The sequence below is a fragment of the Mus musculus genome, chromosome 4 (genome assembly GCF_000001635.26).
Source record: "Mus musculus strain C57BL/6J chromosome 4, GRCm38.p6 C57BL/6J".
In the NCBI taxonomy this organism is placed as follows: Eukaryota; Metazoa; Chordata; class Mammalia; order Rodentia; family Muridae; genus Mus; species Mus musculus.
The window spans coordinates 102,851,296-102,865,366 of record NC_000070.6 but is presented as its reverse complement, the minus strand read 5'-3'; the positions used below and the strand labels follow the sequence as shown (position 1 = coordinate 102,865,366).

At 43.9% G+C, this 14,071-nt stretch overlaps 1 protein-coding gene across 31 annotated transcripts in view; it reads right to left on the bottom strand.

The window, feature by feature from the left end:
• Positions 1 to 14,071, bottom strand: part of Sgip1 (SH3-domain GRB2-like (endophilin) interacting protein 1) — a 236,125-nt gene that overhangs the window by 112,060 nt on the left and 109,994 nt on the right. For 12 of the 31 annotated variants that reach the window (XR_376359.4, XR_376360.4, XR_003955022.1 and 9 more), the window contains 4 exons: positions 12,421 to 12,484; positions 4,573 to 4,597; positions 3,428 to 3,511; positions 1,634 to 1,705 (listed from right to left, as the gene is read on the bottom strand). Coding sequence is in view for 12 of the 31 variants with exons in the window: in NM_001285852.1 (NP_001272781.1) it covers positions 1,634 to 1,705; positions 3,428 to 3,511; positions 4,573 to 4,597; positions 12,421 to 12,484 (245 nt within the window). In the remaining 19 variants the exon portion in view is untranslated. The remainder of the gene's footprint in view (positions 1 to 1,633; positions 1,706 to 3,427; positions 3,512 to 4,572; positions 4,598 to 12,420; positions 12,485 to 14,071) is intronic. The other 19 variants (XR_376365.4, XR_003955024.1, XR_003955026.1 and 16 more) reach the window with 4 other exon arrangements.

The window sequence follows — 14,071 nt, the reverse complement described above, 5'->3', positions numbered from 1 at the left end:
CATACACACATGCACACACACATGCACACACATGCACACATACATGTACACACATGCCCACACACATACCTGCACACATACATGCACACACACACACACACCTTATTAGAGGAATTGGTAATTTGCTCTCTTACATTTATTGCAACAATTTTTGTGTGTGTGTTTGTTTGTTTCTCAAGTGAACAAGGTAAGCCAGGTATTCACTGGGATTTTTCTGGTTAGGCACAAGGGAAAATAATTCTTGTTTTTAAACATGGCATAGTTCATAGCTACCAGATGTATCAGTTTCAGTGGAAGACATCAAAGCAGGGAGGGATGCAGTGGTGAAGAACCATGACTGGACAGTCGGACCAAAGGTTGACAGCAACACCTAAATGGTGGTTACTTTTCATCTTGGAGTCCGAGTCATATGCTCTTTTGTTTTTTTTCCCCCCTTTTCTCTTTTCTAAAACTTTAGCATTATTTTTATAACCTGAGTATTTGACTGTGTCTAAAGGTGACTGACACCCTTGGGCATAGTCATCTTGTTTTCATAGGCATTTAACTTTGGATAATGTGAGCAGCTAGAACCATGGTTCTCATCCTATGGGTCACAACCCCCTGAGGTGTCAGACGACACTGTCACAGGGTTTAAATATCAGATAGCCTGCACATTACATGTTTACATTAGGATTCATAACAGTAGCAAAACTGTAGTTATGAAGTAGAAAATAGCTTTATGGTTGGGGTAGGGGGTGGGGTTCACTACAACACAAAGAGCTGTATTAAAGGGTTGCAGCATTAGGAAGTCTGAGAACCATTGAGTTAGATCAATACTATAGTAATGAGCACTCAACAGTTATATGTTTCCACTGTGAATGCCCCTCCCCCCTTTTTAGTGAGGTCAGCTTATAGCTACACAGTGATCTTAAAAATATGTGATATACTGTCAAAATGTTATCATCTCTTCTCCTAAATAGACTTAAGTTACTTTCTAAGGAATCTCACAAGACAGCCCTCTCCAATGACACTCCCTGTAAACATGAAAACACTCTCCGTGCTGTTCTGTATGTACCCACTAGATACGAGGAGCTATACAGTATTTGAAACATGGTGTGTGTGAGACCAAGGGACTGAATTTGAAATAGCTTCCTAGAGCTACAAAGCTGTAGTCAATGCACAGCTTGGCCCAGAACCAGCATCCTTGACTCCATATTTCTTGGTCAAGATTACTGGTTTCCACAGGACAGGATCCTGCCGAACTCCTGATATAATTGATAACAGAGTTGGTATTTATTTTACCAAGTGCAATCTAACTCGAATTGCATGTTGATATTTGTACTATATAGTCAAAATCATCTGTACAGATACCAGATTCTTTTAAAAACCTGGAAAGTTTAAACCCTTGCCCTTTGCCTTAGACCAAAGACAATGCAAGTCTTTAGGCTTGATTATTCTCTTAACAGAATCTTCAGACATCAGCATGCGATGTTTGTATGGCTGATTTAAAACCTGGACCTGGCTAGTCAAGAAGTAATCTGGAGTTACCTTGTTGACTGAATAGGGATACTGTGCTTTCCAGAGTTGAAGTGGGGATTTCCCTCACTGTTTCTATAACCCCTCGGAAATGTGAAACTGAAGTCTGTGTCCTTACCGAAGCTTTCTTCCCTCCTTCCCGCGCACACTCTGCTTTGCTATGGTAGGGTGGCTCGTGTGGGCTGGGCTGCTGGAATTGATTGTTTTCATGTAGAAAAAAGTTGTTAAAGGATCTGTTTGTTCTTCAAGACACATAAAGAATCACACGGAGTCAGCAAACATATCACAGTAGAGACAACCTCTAGACCAAATTGTTCAGCCTACCAATCATGGCAGGGTTCTGTAAGCAAAGAGCGGACTTTGGGGCCCATAATGAGGCTCTATTCAGCAGGCCAGTTTGGCTAAGCCAAGAGAGGAAGTGGGAAGGAGGGAGATGGTCTGGGGCACCAGGGGCCATTTGGATCCTCATTCAGATGGCACTTAGCCCATGAATAGAGAATAGACACCAAGACAATACGGAAAGGAACTGGGCAGTTTCTGATTGCATTTCTAATCTGTGAGTGTAAAACCTAGCTCCTCTCTTCCCCCCCCTGATCAAACAAAGCCTTTCGAAAGGTCAAAAAAGAGCGTCAGGGCTCACAGAGGGCAGTTCCAGAACTGTGCCCTCTCCTGCCTGCATGTTTAGAGACAAGCAGAACAGATCTTACAGCCAGGGGCTCTGACCCTGGTACCCCAGTGGAGTGTGGAGAATTAGAACCCCTTAGGGAAAGTTGCAGTTACTCTGCAGCGATTAGAGTTTGTCTCTGGGTTAGAACGTGTTGTCACACACAGCTCCCTGAGGTCTAGACGTTGTGACAAACAGCTCTGCCAATGATGGATGGGCATACACTCAGCCAGTGAGCAGCAAGACACACCCACCTTCACACCATGCAGCCCTGCCATGCAGCCTCATCAGTGATGGGCTCTGTCCGAGTCTGAGAAACTGAACCTAAGTACGGCCATATTGAAGTTTCAGCACAGACTCTTCGGTTTCCGACTTGTTTACAAGCTCAGCACACCCGTAGCTTGTAGAATCTCATTTGTGAAAGTACAAACACCACCAGCTCCTGGCCTTGAAAAAGCAATCAGCGGCTCTGGAAGCTGTCTCAACCACGTCAAAGTGGTTTCAGCCCACAGATTCAAGGGCTTATAAAATCATTTTGAGTTTAGAAGTTCGGGCTGAGGTGTCTACAGATTAATAACGGACATATTCACGCTAGCCCACAACACCGGGCCTTCGAATTTGGTGGCCAAGTGTTTGAGAGAAATTTGAAAATTTTCCAGTAGAGCTTATAGCTAAATTATAATTTCCAATGATCCATGAAGGCGAACCTCCTTTTCTGAAGGTGGCCTTTTCTAGAATAGGGTTGTTTTACTTCTGGAAAAATTAAAATTAAATAATTCCTTTTTCTCATGAGCATTTTTATTTATGGCATTTCTAACTAACAGCAGGGAGGACACAAACTGCTAATAAATGATTTTACAGGACTTGGGATGATGTAAGGAGAACTCAGGGAGATCTGGATGGCATCGTGCCCATGCCTGCAACACATGTTCATGGGCATCTTCAACATCAGCTACTGTGGTACATATTCCAGCAGATATGTAAACTGGGCTCCTTAGAAAAGCAGAGACTAGTGAGTTAGCCATGGGACCTCAGAGACAATGAGCAGGAGGGTGACGGGGGGTTGAGGGGGGAGGAGGAGAAAAAAAGACAAGACTAAGAGAGTGGGAGAGTGAGAGAAGCCAGGAGCAGCAACTCAACGAGGGCACTGGTGGTGACAGAGCCTGGTAGAGGCAGAGACGGGAGGACAGAGGACCTGGGGAGAGGACCAAGCTGGAAGCAGAGAGAGGACACAGAAGCAGAGAGTACCTGAGACAGAGTTAAGGAGAGGGCTCTGAGCCAGAAGCAAGAGGTGAGGAGAAGCTGTGTCTTCTGAGCCTTTTTTTTCCCCTGCTGAATAGAGCCTTGATTATAGAGGTACCCGAAGTCTGATCAATTTCATTCTATTTCTTAAAAGAACATTTCATAGCAAGAATCACATGAATGCAAAAGGCACCCCAAAGCTGAAAACTCTTAATCCAGAAGAAGGAGAAAAACTCCTGCGATGGCTTCAATTAGCACCCCATTAGGTAGACTATTATAAAGAGCAGTTTTAAAAAATATATATATATATTTTTTTAATCACCAGGTTTATTTTAGTTCTTATTCTGGCCCCGGGGAGCTTAATGTGTGTCCATTTCCCCCGAGTAACAGCTGTTCTTTTGAACTCTCTGAATAGGCATCTGATTAGATGGGAAGGAAGTCATTTTGGGAGCTAGAGCAGACTCCCGTTAAGTCTGTCGTCTAAGCTGGCATATCCCAGATCTCTTTAAAAACCAAGAAATCTGGCAGCCAGCTAGGAGTCACTTTCTGTTAAATCGAAGCCCGGTGGATACATTTTTGCTCCTTCGGGCTGTAAAATTCAGTCAGGCATAAGTAGTTTGAAGACCGTTCCCTGTTTCTGAGTTTAATATAGAAAATGTATTTGCAGCCCAGCTACTCAAGGGAAAAGTTTCCTTCAGTTTTATGGGGAAGCTGCTCCTTTATGCCCGTGGTGCCACTGGAGAACATTCTCACATAATGAGCTCTAAGACACTGAACTGGAGATGGGAACAGCCCCTGTACCAACTATGCCTGTACAATTTATTTTTTATTTTTTTATTTTTGACTTGCCATCTCCCTGGCTAGTTTGCGCGTGTGCTCTGGGGCTGAGTTTTAGGTAAGTGCAATATATAAGTTCTAACTTGACGAAGACCACACTTATATCTCATGCACATTTACTAGAGATAATTAAAATAGTTGAATTTTTGAAAAGAGGAGGAAAGGAGAAGGAGAAGGAAGAGAAGGAGAAGAAAGGAGAAAAAGAAGAAGAAAAAGAGGAGGCAGAGAGAGAGAGAGAAGCTGGCCTTGTGGAAATTTAAGCATAGCAGATATCGCGGTGCAAGCTCACTAAAAATGGTCGTTTAAATACTTACCATTCCATCTCGGTCTGGCGAGCCTCTGCAAGAGAAAGAAATTGGTAGCAGTTATGAAGGAAGAATCACTCTGGTTGCAGTGAATAAAGAACCATTGGCCATCACCTGCATCCTCTGTGTATTCCCACTGCACTGCAAACCTCACTAAGGAAACAAACAAACAAACAACCTATCACGCTGGGTGACATCTGAGTGTGAGCTGGACATGTGTGTTAGGCAGTGATCGATATTCTCAAAAGGAACTGAAGTCCAAAGGCACGCATTGGCGTGATGGAGTTTGTTCCACATAATTCATGAGTCTGGTCCGCTCTTTCTGAAAGGATTTATTTAATTTTAAATTATGTGTATATGTGTATGACTGTGTGTGGGCATGTGCACGTGTAAGTGCAAGCGCCTAGAGAGGCCAGAGAGTGTGTCAGCTCCCCCAAGAGCTGGAGTTACAGATAGTTGTGAGCCACCTGACAGTAGTGCTGGGACCTGAACTGGGTTGTCTGCTCGACTCTGCACAAGCAGTATTTACTCTTAGTGGCTGAGCTAGCTCTCCTGTCCCCTTGGCTCATTCTTGCTGGCTTCACTTAAATCTATCATAAAACATGTATACAGACAGGTGTGCTCCTTTAATTTTCTCCTGTGAGTGATTCTGAATTGTCTTTTATGAAGTTAAAGCTTTTCTGGTAGTTTCCAACCAGTTTGAGAATCTGTACCTTCTTTCGTATTTCTGTAATTACATCCCTTTCAAATATAGGACAGGAAATGGAGGTTGGAATTGTGCTAAGTGGCGCCCTCTGCTGCTGAACCCTAGGGTAGCAGTTCTGTGGTGGTGACCTGCTGTGATGCGCCAGGCCTTTTAGAGTAAATGAACCTGGAGGTTCAGTTCTTGCAATTTCTAAATTCTGTCACCTTGAACTCATTATCCAACCTGATAGCACAAAGAATGAACAAATTCTAGTTCCTGACAGATGTTACGCATTCAAGTGTTGATTTTACTTTCTTTTCTTATCCATTGACATTTCTTGATGGGGAACATAAACTGCTCACTTCCAGCCACTCTGTGCGTTAATACAGTGAAAGCAAGTTGTTTTTCTTGTTACAGGTGGAAACTGTACTGGCTAAGCGAGGGAAGGTGGAGTGGTTTGAATGACATAGTTTCAGGTTGAATACTAAGCAGAATTGTTGGGGTAGGCGCAGGAGGCGTGGTCTTGCTGGAGGAAGTACGTCACTGAGGGTGGGGCTTTGAGGTTTACACCATTCCTAGTACCCTCTCTTTTTCAGGAGGCGTGGTCTTGCTAGAGGAAGTACGTCACTGAGGGTGGGGCTTTGAGGTTTACACCATTCCTAGTACCCTCTCTTTTCAGGAGGCGTGGTCTTGCTAGAGGAAGTACGTCACTGAGGGTGGGGCTTTGAGGTTTACATTCCTAGTACCCTCTCTTTCCTGCTTTTGGTTCAAGATGTAAGTACTCCGCCTGCCAACTCTGTGTTCTGCCAGCATGTACACTAATTCTTTAGAATCGTAAGCTCAAGTAAAGTCTCTTGTAAATTGTCTTGGTCATGGCCGTTTTTGCAGTGCCACTAATACAGAGAGGGAAGCGAGAAGGTAGTCACTGTTACATGGGAACATGGTTTTAGTAGTGTAGCACTTTTAGGAAGGAATTTAAAAGTGTTACACTATTAGCAAGAACTAGAATGTAGAGCCCTGTTTTAGTACGGAATGATTGAGGTATTTTTATTTCATGAGTATGGGCGTTTTGGTTGCATGTCTATGCACCTTGTGCATGCCTGGTGCCTGTGGAAACCAGATGGCGTTATTGAACCTCCTAGAACTGGAGTTACAGATGGTCGTGGATCTCCAGGTGGGTGTTTTTCAGACCCTTAACTGCTGAGCCACCTCTCCAGCCCTGGTTAGCTAGGATGGTGCCATTTACATTAAAGTCATTACAGAGCAATCTCTAGAAATTCCTTTCATGCTGTTGGCTATTTTTCTGGTTTGTCAGAGTATTAGGTGTTCTTTTCTTTCTCCCCGGTTAGGATGAGCGGCTACTGTGTGGTCACAGTAGGTCCCCTCTTCCCTCTATTTCTATCGTCGTCATCGTCGTCGTCCTCCTCCTCATCATCATCATCATTCCTTTCTGTGCTCCTGTGGTTGGGATGATTTTTTTCTAACCCTTTGTATCACAGTCTTGTGAGCGTTTCCTTCAGTGCTGGTGTGGTTGCCATGAATTGCTTTAACGGAGCTTGTTTGGAAATGTCCTAAGTTCTCCATCAGTTTTAAAAGGCTGCTCTGTTAAATATAGCAGACTCTTTGGCAGTTACTTCCTGTTGGGGCTTGAAGCATATTCCATGCATCCCTGGATTTTAGACGACGAGAGATCTGGCATTAGTTTGTTGTGTTTGCCTTTGTGGACTAGTGAGTGATCAAGGGGGAAAGGCCCCTTGTGGGTGGTGCCATCCCTGGGCTGGTAGTCTTGGGTTCTATAAGAGAGCGAGCTGAGCAAGCCAGAAATAACATCCCTCCATGGCCTCTGCATCAGCTCTGGCTTCCTGACCTGCTTGAGTTCCAGTCCTGACTTCCTTTGGTGATGAACAGCAGTGTGCAAAGTGTAAGCTGAATAAACCCTTTGCTCCCCAACTTGCTTCTTGGTCATGATGCAGGAATAGAAACCCTGACTAAGACAGTATTCTACATTCCTATTGTTCATATGCCCACTTCTCTAGTGAAATTTTCTGCTATAACCTCATGGACTAGATTGTCTATGCCTTTCTAAAAACCTCCTGTAGTCTCTTGAACGTGGGCCAGAGTTCTAGGAAGACTTGCTCATATTCATTCATTTACTTTCCTCCGCATATGACTGATCTTCTCCAGACGTGGAAAGCTTTCTTCCACTCATCCTTGTTTGTTGATGACTCTTATTTCCAACGTTTCCTTTTTGTTTTCTTTTTTCTTCCAAATCTGACTTCCTCTGTGTTTCTGAAGATCTCTTCCATACCACTCACCATCATTACCTCGACTAACTTTCTCACGTAGGTTCTAAGCTCACTTTCTTCTTTTACTTATCTACTGGATGAGGCCTCTGTGTTTAACAGCAAGAGTCTGAAGTCTTCTGGCATTCTCGCTACAAGATGGCGCTTCTGTCTTTGAGTTCTGAGCTTGCAAAAGTACTAGAGTGGCTTGATTTCCCATGTGGTTTCTGTTTTCTTGATTTTTCTTTTTTGTACATTTATTGGGATCTTTATGAACTCCAGGTTTTAATTTGTCCTTTCTTTTCACTTTTTTGTTTAATGTAATTTATGGGAGTCTTCTGGTCAAATGGTTTCTGCTTGGATTTCTCCCTCATTACAATTTTTTGGGTGAAGCAAACTATATATTCAAACATGGCGATTTATGGCAATCTTGGTATACATACAGAATAAAAACAAAACAAACAAAACCAACCAACCAACCAAAAACTTATGTTCCCAGTAAGGTTCGGAGACAGGGACACCAGGGTACTTTAAGAAAAAAAAATGCAGTTTACAGTGTTTTAGAGCTGCTAGAGTTAATAGTTAGGTAAAAGGAGCTGGTGGTGACGATGCACGTCTTTAATGCCAGCACTTGGGAGGCAGAGGCAGGTGGATCTCTGTGAGTTTGAGGCCAGCCTGGTCTACAGAGTGAGTTCCAAGACAACCAAGGCTACACAGAAAGACCCTGTCTTGAAAAACAAGCAACCCTCTCCCCCCACCAAAAAAAAAAAAAAGAGAAAGAGGAGGAAGAGGAAAAAGAGAAGAAGAGAAGGAGGAGGAAGAGAGAAAAGAGAGGAGGAGGAGGAGGGAAGATCTTCAGGGAGCGATGTGAGCTATGGGAGAGCCCCAGTATGTGAGTTAGAAGTGTGAGGACTAATAGAGAAAATACAAAGGAAGAGACTCAGGAAAAGAGATGGAAAAGCCTGTTCAGGCAAGATTCAGACCAAAAGGAACTATATAAGAGAGATGAAAAGGTGTGAATTAAAATAACAAAGAAAATTAAAATGAAATGGGAAGTATACCACTAGCTTGTACTTTTCTTAGGTGGGATAACATGGCTGCCCCCATTCCTTTGTTAGTTTTTTTCTTGTAGCTGTCCCTACAGATGGGGAGTGAGGTCCTGTTCTCAGTGATCCAGACAAGTTGGACTTAGATGTCCCCCCTTGTGAGTGAGTGAGCGTCTGTGCTGGGGACAGCTTTCTGTTAGAATGTCCTAATGGGGGACGATGGGGGCTGCAAGCCATCTAATCCCATCTCTTCCCGGTGTGCTTGGAAAGCCTGCTTTCCATTCAGGCATTAGTGTTGAGGGGGCGCTGGCAGGCTTGTGTTTACCTCTGTGGCTGGACATTCTTTTCCTTTGTGATTCCTGGCCCCTTCCCTGATGAGTGACCCACAAAGTCTGAAAATGCATTCACGGGCTGGGCAGGACCGGGCCTGGGTCAGCACAGTTCTTGTGTTCCCATGCTGCTGTTCATCTATGGTCTTCCACACATTCTCCGGGACAGCCACATGCCGTGCTTGCAGAAGACTGCAGCTTTAGGCTCCCGCTGGTGACTCAAAGCAGCTCTCTGTGTGTGGGTGCTAGCTGATGGCTGCTTCAGGCTGCTTCCAGTCGGAGGATTCTGTGGATCTCGTTGGCTTTTGCTTCTTTCTATATACTGCCTTTCTTTCCTTTTGTGCACACTCTCCAGCTGCCCTACCATCCCCTCTGTGAGTTTCTGACGTTTCTCTATTCTTTCTCTTTCAGAATTAGACAGACGGGTTCTTCACCAGGACACACAGAGGCAGCTTTTAATTCGCCATTTTCTACACAATGCCAAATTTATACTGCATTCCATAAGAGAACCAATCAAGCCTTAGACCTGTATTTCATTTTAATAAGTTTTCTTCTTTTCTTAATGAGATACTTTATATTGGATAAATTCTATTTTAAACCTCGTTATTCATCATCTTTGTGTGGCCTCTAATTTTAAATGTTGGTTTCCTGGAACGGTTGCCATTTCTCTTTAATGGTCTGTCTGGGTTACAGATCTTTCCCGTCTTTTCTAGAGCAGGGTTCTGTTCTCAGCCTTGCTTACATCAAGGCCTTCTGCAACTTGCTAACCCCGGCTGGCACTGATGTCTCATCTCTAGAAGTGAGGTATTGTTACTGACCTTATTGAATTATGTGAAAATGAAGGATAACAGGGCAGTCACATATTCTGCCACTTAGCAAGGCTCTCCCTCCCTTCCTCTCTCTATCAGCCTCTCTAATGATGATCAAATCAGGAAGCTCTGGTTTTTGCCCCACTCTCTCTGAGGAGGTTCAATCAGTTGAAGTTGATGCTGGCTGCTACCCTAGCGTTGCCTAGCAACCCTAAGCAGGTTGCAACAATTCTGAAAAAGGCCCGGCACCAACAAGGTCTCACTGATTGCAGGCTAATATAAGGATTATCTAAAGCTGGAGGGACAGCACACTGCCCGAGCGTTCTATGAACCCTTTTGTGTGGATGGTTCCTTCTCCAAGTATGATCCATGATTCAATTTGAGAACAGGGGTTCATGAAAACAAAAGCTTTCCCAAGACAGCCTGTCCTTTAGCCATCGCTGTTGGGGGGAGCCAGGTTATTAATTTGCTCTCCTGTAAGTAATTCTGTACTCAAGAGAAGTTAAGTAAAGACACTTGAGACTCTATAAAGTAATGCCTCATTAGAAGACCTCAGAGAGACGGGACATCTGAGGCAAAGGTGTGAGGAATAACTTACTTTAATAGACTTGGCAATGGGAAAGAAAGGCTTTGGCCACATACAAATTAGCTGAGCTTGCCCTGGGGCTCATTTAGCCCCCCTCCTACTCTCTCTTTTTCTCTCCCACTCTCTTTTCTTCTCCCTCTCCCTTTCCATCTCTTTGCCACCCTCCCCCCCGCCCCCAGGTGTGGCCGACTGCTCAGTGTGTGGCCTTCTAGGGGACCTGGACGTCACCTCATAGAAAGCTCATTGTCCCAGGTAAGGAAACTGAGGCCAAGTAACGAACTGCATGATTTCCAAGTTCTGAAGACTCTCCTGACTGAACTGGGGCAAGAACACAGACAGGTATCCAAGGGAGAGTAAGGGATGTTATTTTATTTTGATGGTTAATATTTAGAAAATGGCAAACTTATCAAGAAGCATTATAAAGTATTAGATGCTCAGGAAAAAAAATATTCCTAACTTAATCATTTAGAAATTGCTTCAGGACCACAGTAAACGTAATTTCCAAGAAATATTTACCAAAAGAGGAAGCGTCAACTGTAACAACTGAGTTAACATCTAGCATCTACACAGAAAGGTAAGCTCCCTTCTCAGTGCCTCACATCTCTGGTTTACATTTCAGGGGTCCAAGGTGACCCACTGCCAAGGATGGATGGCCCTCAGCTTATGATTTAAGGCCCTTCCTGTTTTACCACATCCACTTTCCATCCTGGCCTCCCGAGACCACATTTACCAACGGCTCGCGGGCGTGTGACACTGTCTGGCCCTGTCCTGATGCCCGATACCTTTCCCACCTCTCTGCCTTTGCTTTTTTCATTCCATTTGTGTGAAAGAAAGCCCCTCACCTTTTAGAAAGCTAGACTCAATGTCCTCCTGCCAGGAAGCATCAGGCCAAATGTGGCCTTTCTTACCTTCAACTTTCTCTGAAATTCCATGGGAATTGCTCACGAGGAACTCATCACTGCCAGTTTATACCAGTCAGGAGAGTCGTCAGAGCTGATGCTTATTAAATATGAAGGAGCCCACTAGGCACTTTACCCGGTGCCTTTAGATGCAGGAAATACTTTTTAATTTGTGTAATACTTTATTGACTCAATTTTATATTCTTGCATGGAAGGACACAAGAAAATGCTAACTGTCCTATGATAAGATTTATATTTAATTAAAGTGAAAATTAAAGGCTTGAAGATGGAACTAATGAATTGTGTTCACCTCTTCACACATAGCTGTGATTTTTCTAGATTGTTCTTTTTCATGTACGCTGGGTGAAGGATTCTGCTGGATTCCATTCTGATGGAACCGAATGGAATCTCAGAGCGGCAGGCCTTCGCAGACCTGCAGTTCACCTTACAGCCAGCTGTAGCTGCTTGCTGCTGCTCTCCTCTCACTGAGCTAGACCGAGAGTCCATGCTCCCGGCCAGGGATGATGTTACTAAAATTTTGTGTCAGGGCCAGCTTCAAAATGAACACTCAATATGGTTAAATAAGAACCAAGTGAACGTGTTATGCTACTAGCACTCTCCAGGGTCTACTCTCCCGGGGGACACAGAGAGTCCAATTTCTTGGGCAGGATCACTTAGCTACATCAAAGCAAGCCTATATTTGTTTTGGCATTGGTTTCTTTCTGGCAGTGAAATGAACTGAGCTTCCTGTCCATACGGTTCTGCCTGCCCAGTCTTAGGATCTCAAATAAGAGCTTTGGGGTGTCATCTAGGGGTTGTGTTAGGGTGAATCTGCCTACATAGGTATTATGTTATTCTCTTGGGATCTCATACAGATAGCTCTGGAAGTGTAACTGGGTGTTTTTTTAGTTTTTCTTTTTTTACTTCTACAAATGAAATAATCACATTTTCTGCCCCTCTGCTTGGAAGTAACAGACTAGATATGAGACAGTGAAAATACATGATAAAAAATTTTGAATCTGTGATGAATAATGTCTACCTTTTAAAGGCACAAATCTAAGTATCTATGACGAACAGTGGCAGTTGACCCAGAAATGGGGAAAGCCCAGAAAACCAAACAAATGAGCATCCGCTCTCAGAAGAGCCTTTGGGGCAGGCCCTCTTTAAACCAACATCAGTGACTTAGACTGAAGCCAGTGGGGCAAACTCTAAGGTACATACGTAGAGTCAGTGTCTTTTTCTTTCTTCCGTATTCCAAAGGCCTTCCTTGTACGTTTTTTCAGTCCTGTGGTTAAAAAAACAAAACAAAACAAAACAGCAAATGGTCAGAAAACAACCAGCAGAGCAAGTGAATGTATCAGGGAAGGTTCAGCCAGACCTGGTACAGTGGACACTGCTCTAGCGCCCCAGAGGCTGGGGCATTTCTAATCCAGGGCCCCTTCTTTGCTACAGACTGAGTTTAAGATCAGTTTGGGCAACTTTGCGATTTCTTGTCTCAAAGATTTAAAAAAAAAAAAAAGTAAAGAAAAAATAAGGCCTAGGGGTATTAAGGACATGGCTCAGTGGTTGGGCACCTGCCTGGCACAGACCAGGCCCTAGGGGTTCAATCCCCAGTGCTAAAGAGAATAAGGAAAGCTGCCACATAGCTCTTAACTTTGCATAGAGCAGTGTCAGCGTATGCATATGCATATGAATATGGGAGTGTGATTCATTGTTGAGGTTCCAACAGGTGTTTGTGAGCCCCGGGGAGGGAGGTTCTTAGACTCCTAAGCAACAGAAGGATGCTGTGCCTAAGGATGCTGTGCCTGGGAAAGATCACAGGCTTTTCTTAGATTACTGTCATCCATCAGTAAGATCAAGACTTTGCCAAGTAATGGAGTCACAGACTTAGAATAGCCATTTCCAGGGTGGGTCCTGAAATGCAGAGACTATGAGCCATACGAGAAGAGCTATGCACACCCTGCTTCCCATCTCTCACTCTACATTCCTCTCTCATCTTCAGTATCATGGTCAGGCTGGGATATTAACTATTTTCTGGACACTGCAACTCCAGCATCTCTTCCGCAGCATCCTCATCTCTGGTTGAAACTCACTGCTTATTTTGTCAGTGATCAGAATTGCTATTCATCCTTGGAGGTCAGGCCCCAGTACTGCATGCCGATAGGACCTATACCAGTCTTAGTGATGCTCTTGTGTGAATCGTACATTAGTGGTGCCACTCATCTGAAATTTCAGATTCTCTGGTGACTGTGAGCTCCCACCTCCCAGCCTAGAATTCTGTCTGGTTAGCCTGTATGCCCACCCCACCCCCATCTGACTGCCCATCTTTTAAGAGTGGAAGAAGTCTCCCTTCTTTCATTCTTGTGAATGGACCACAGTTTGGGCTCCATTCTTACTCCAACAAGGACCGGTTGAGCCTTCGTATCTCCTACATGCACCACAGGTATACATGCAGCTGACCTTTCTATGTCAGCAAGTGCTATTTTATGATAGCAAGTGGTCCCACAATCAGAGCCTTGGGGAAAGCTGTATTGAGAGATAGGAACTTTAAAAAGAAAAATCTGATATGGTTGGGCATGGTGACTTAGCCCAATAATCTCAGCAGTTGGGAGACTGAGACAGGGGGACTACTGAAACTTTAAAGCCAGTCTCTCTCTCTCTCTCTCTCTCTCTCTCTATATATATATATATATATATATATACACATACATACATACATATATATATTTGTAGGATTTGTTTGGTACAAAGCACAACCACTGAGTCAGGCATTTGATATCTTTCTCAAGACCTGTGAGTCAGCCAAGACTCTCTGAGTCACTCATTAGTTGTCTCTAAGGATACTACTCAAATATAGTTTCCAAAATGTCTT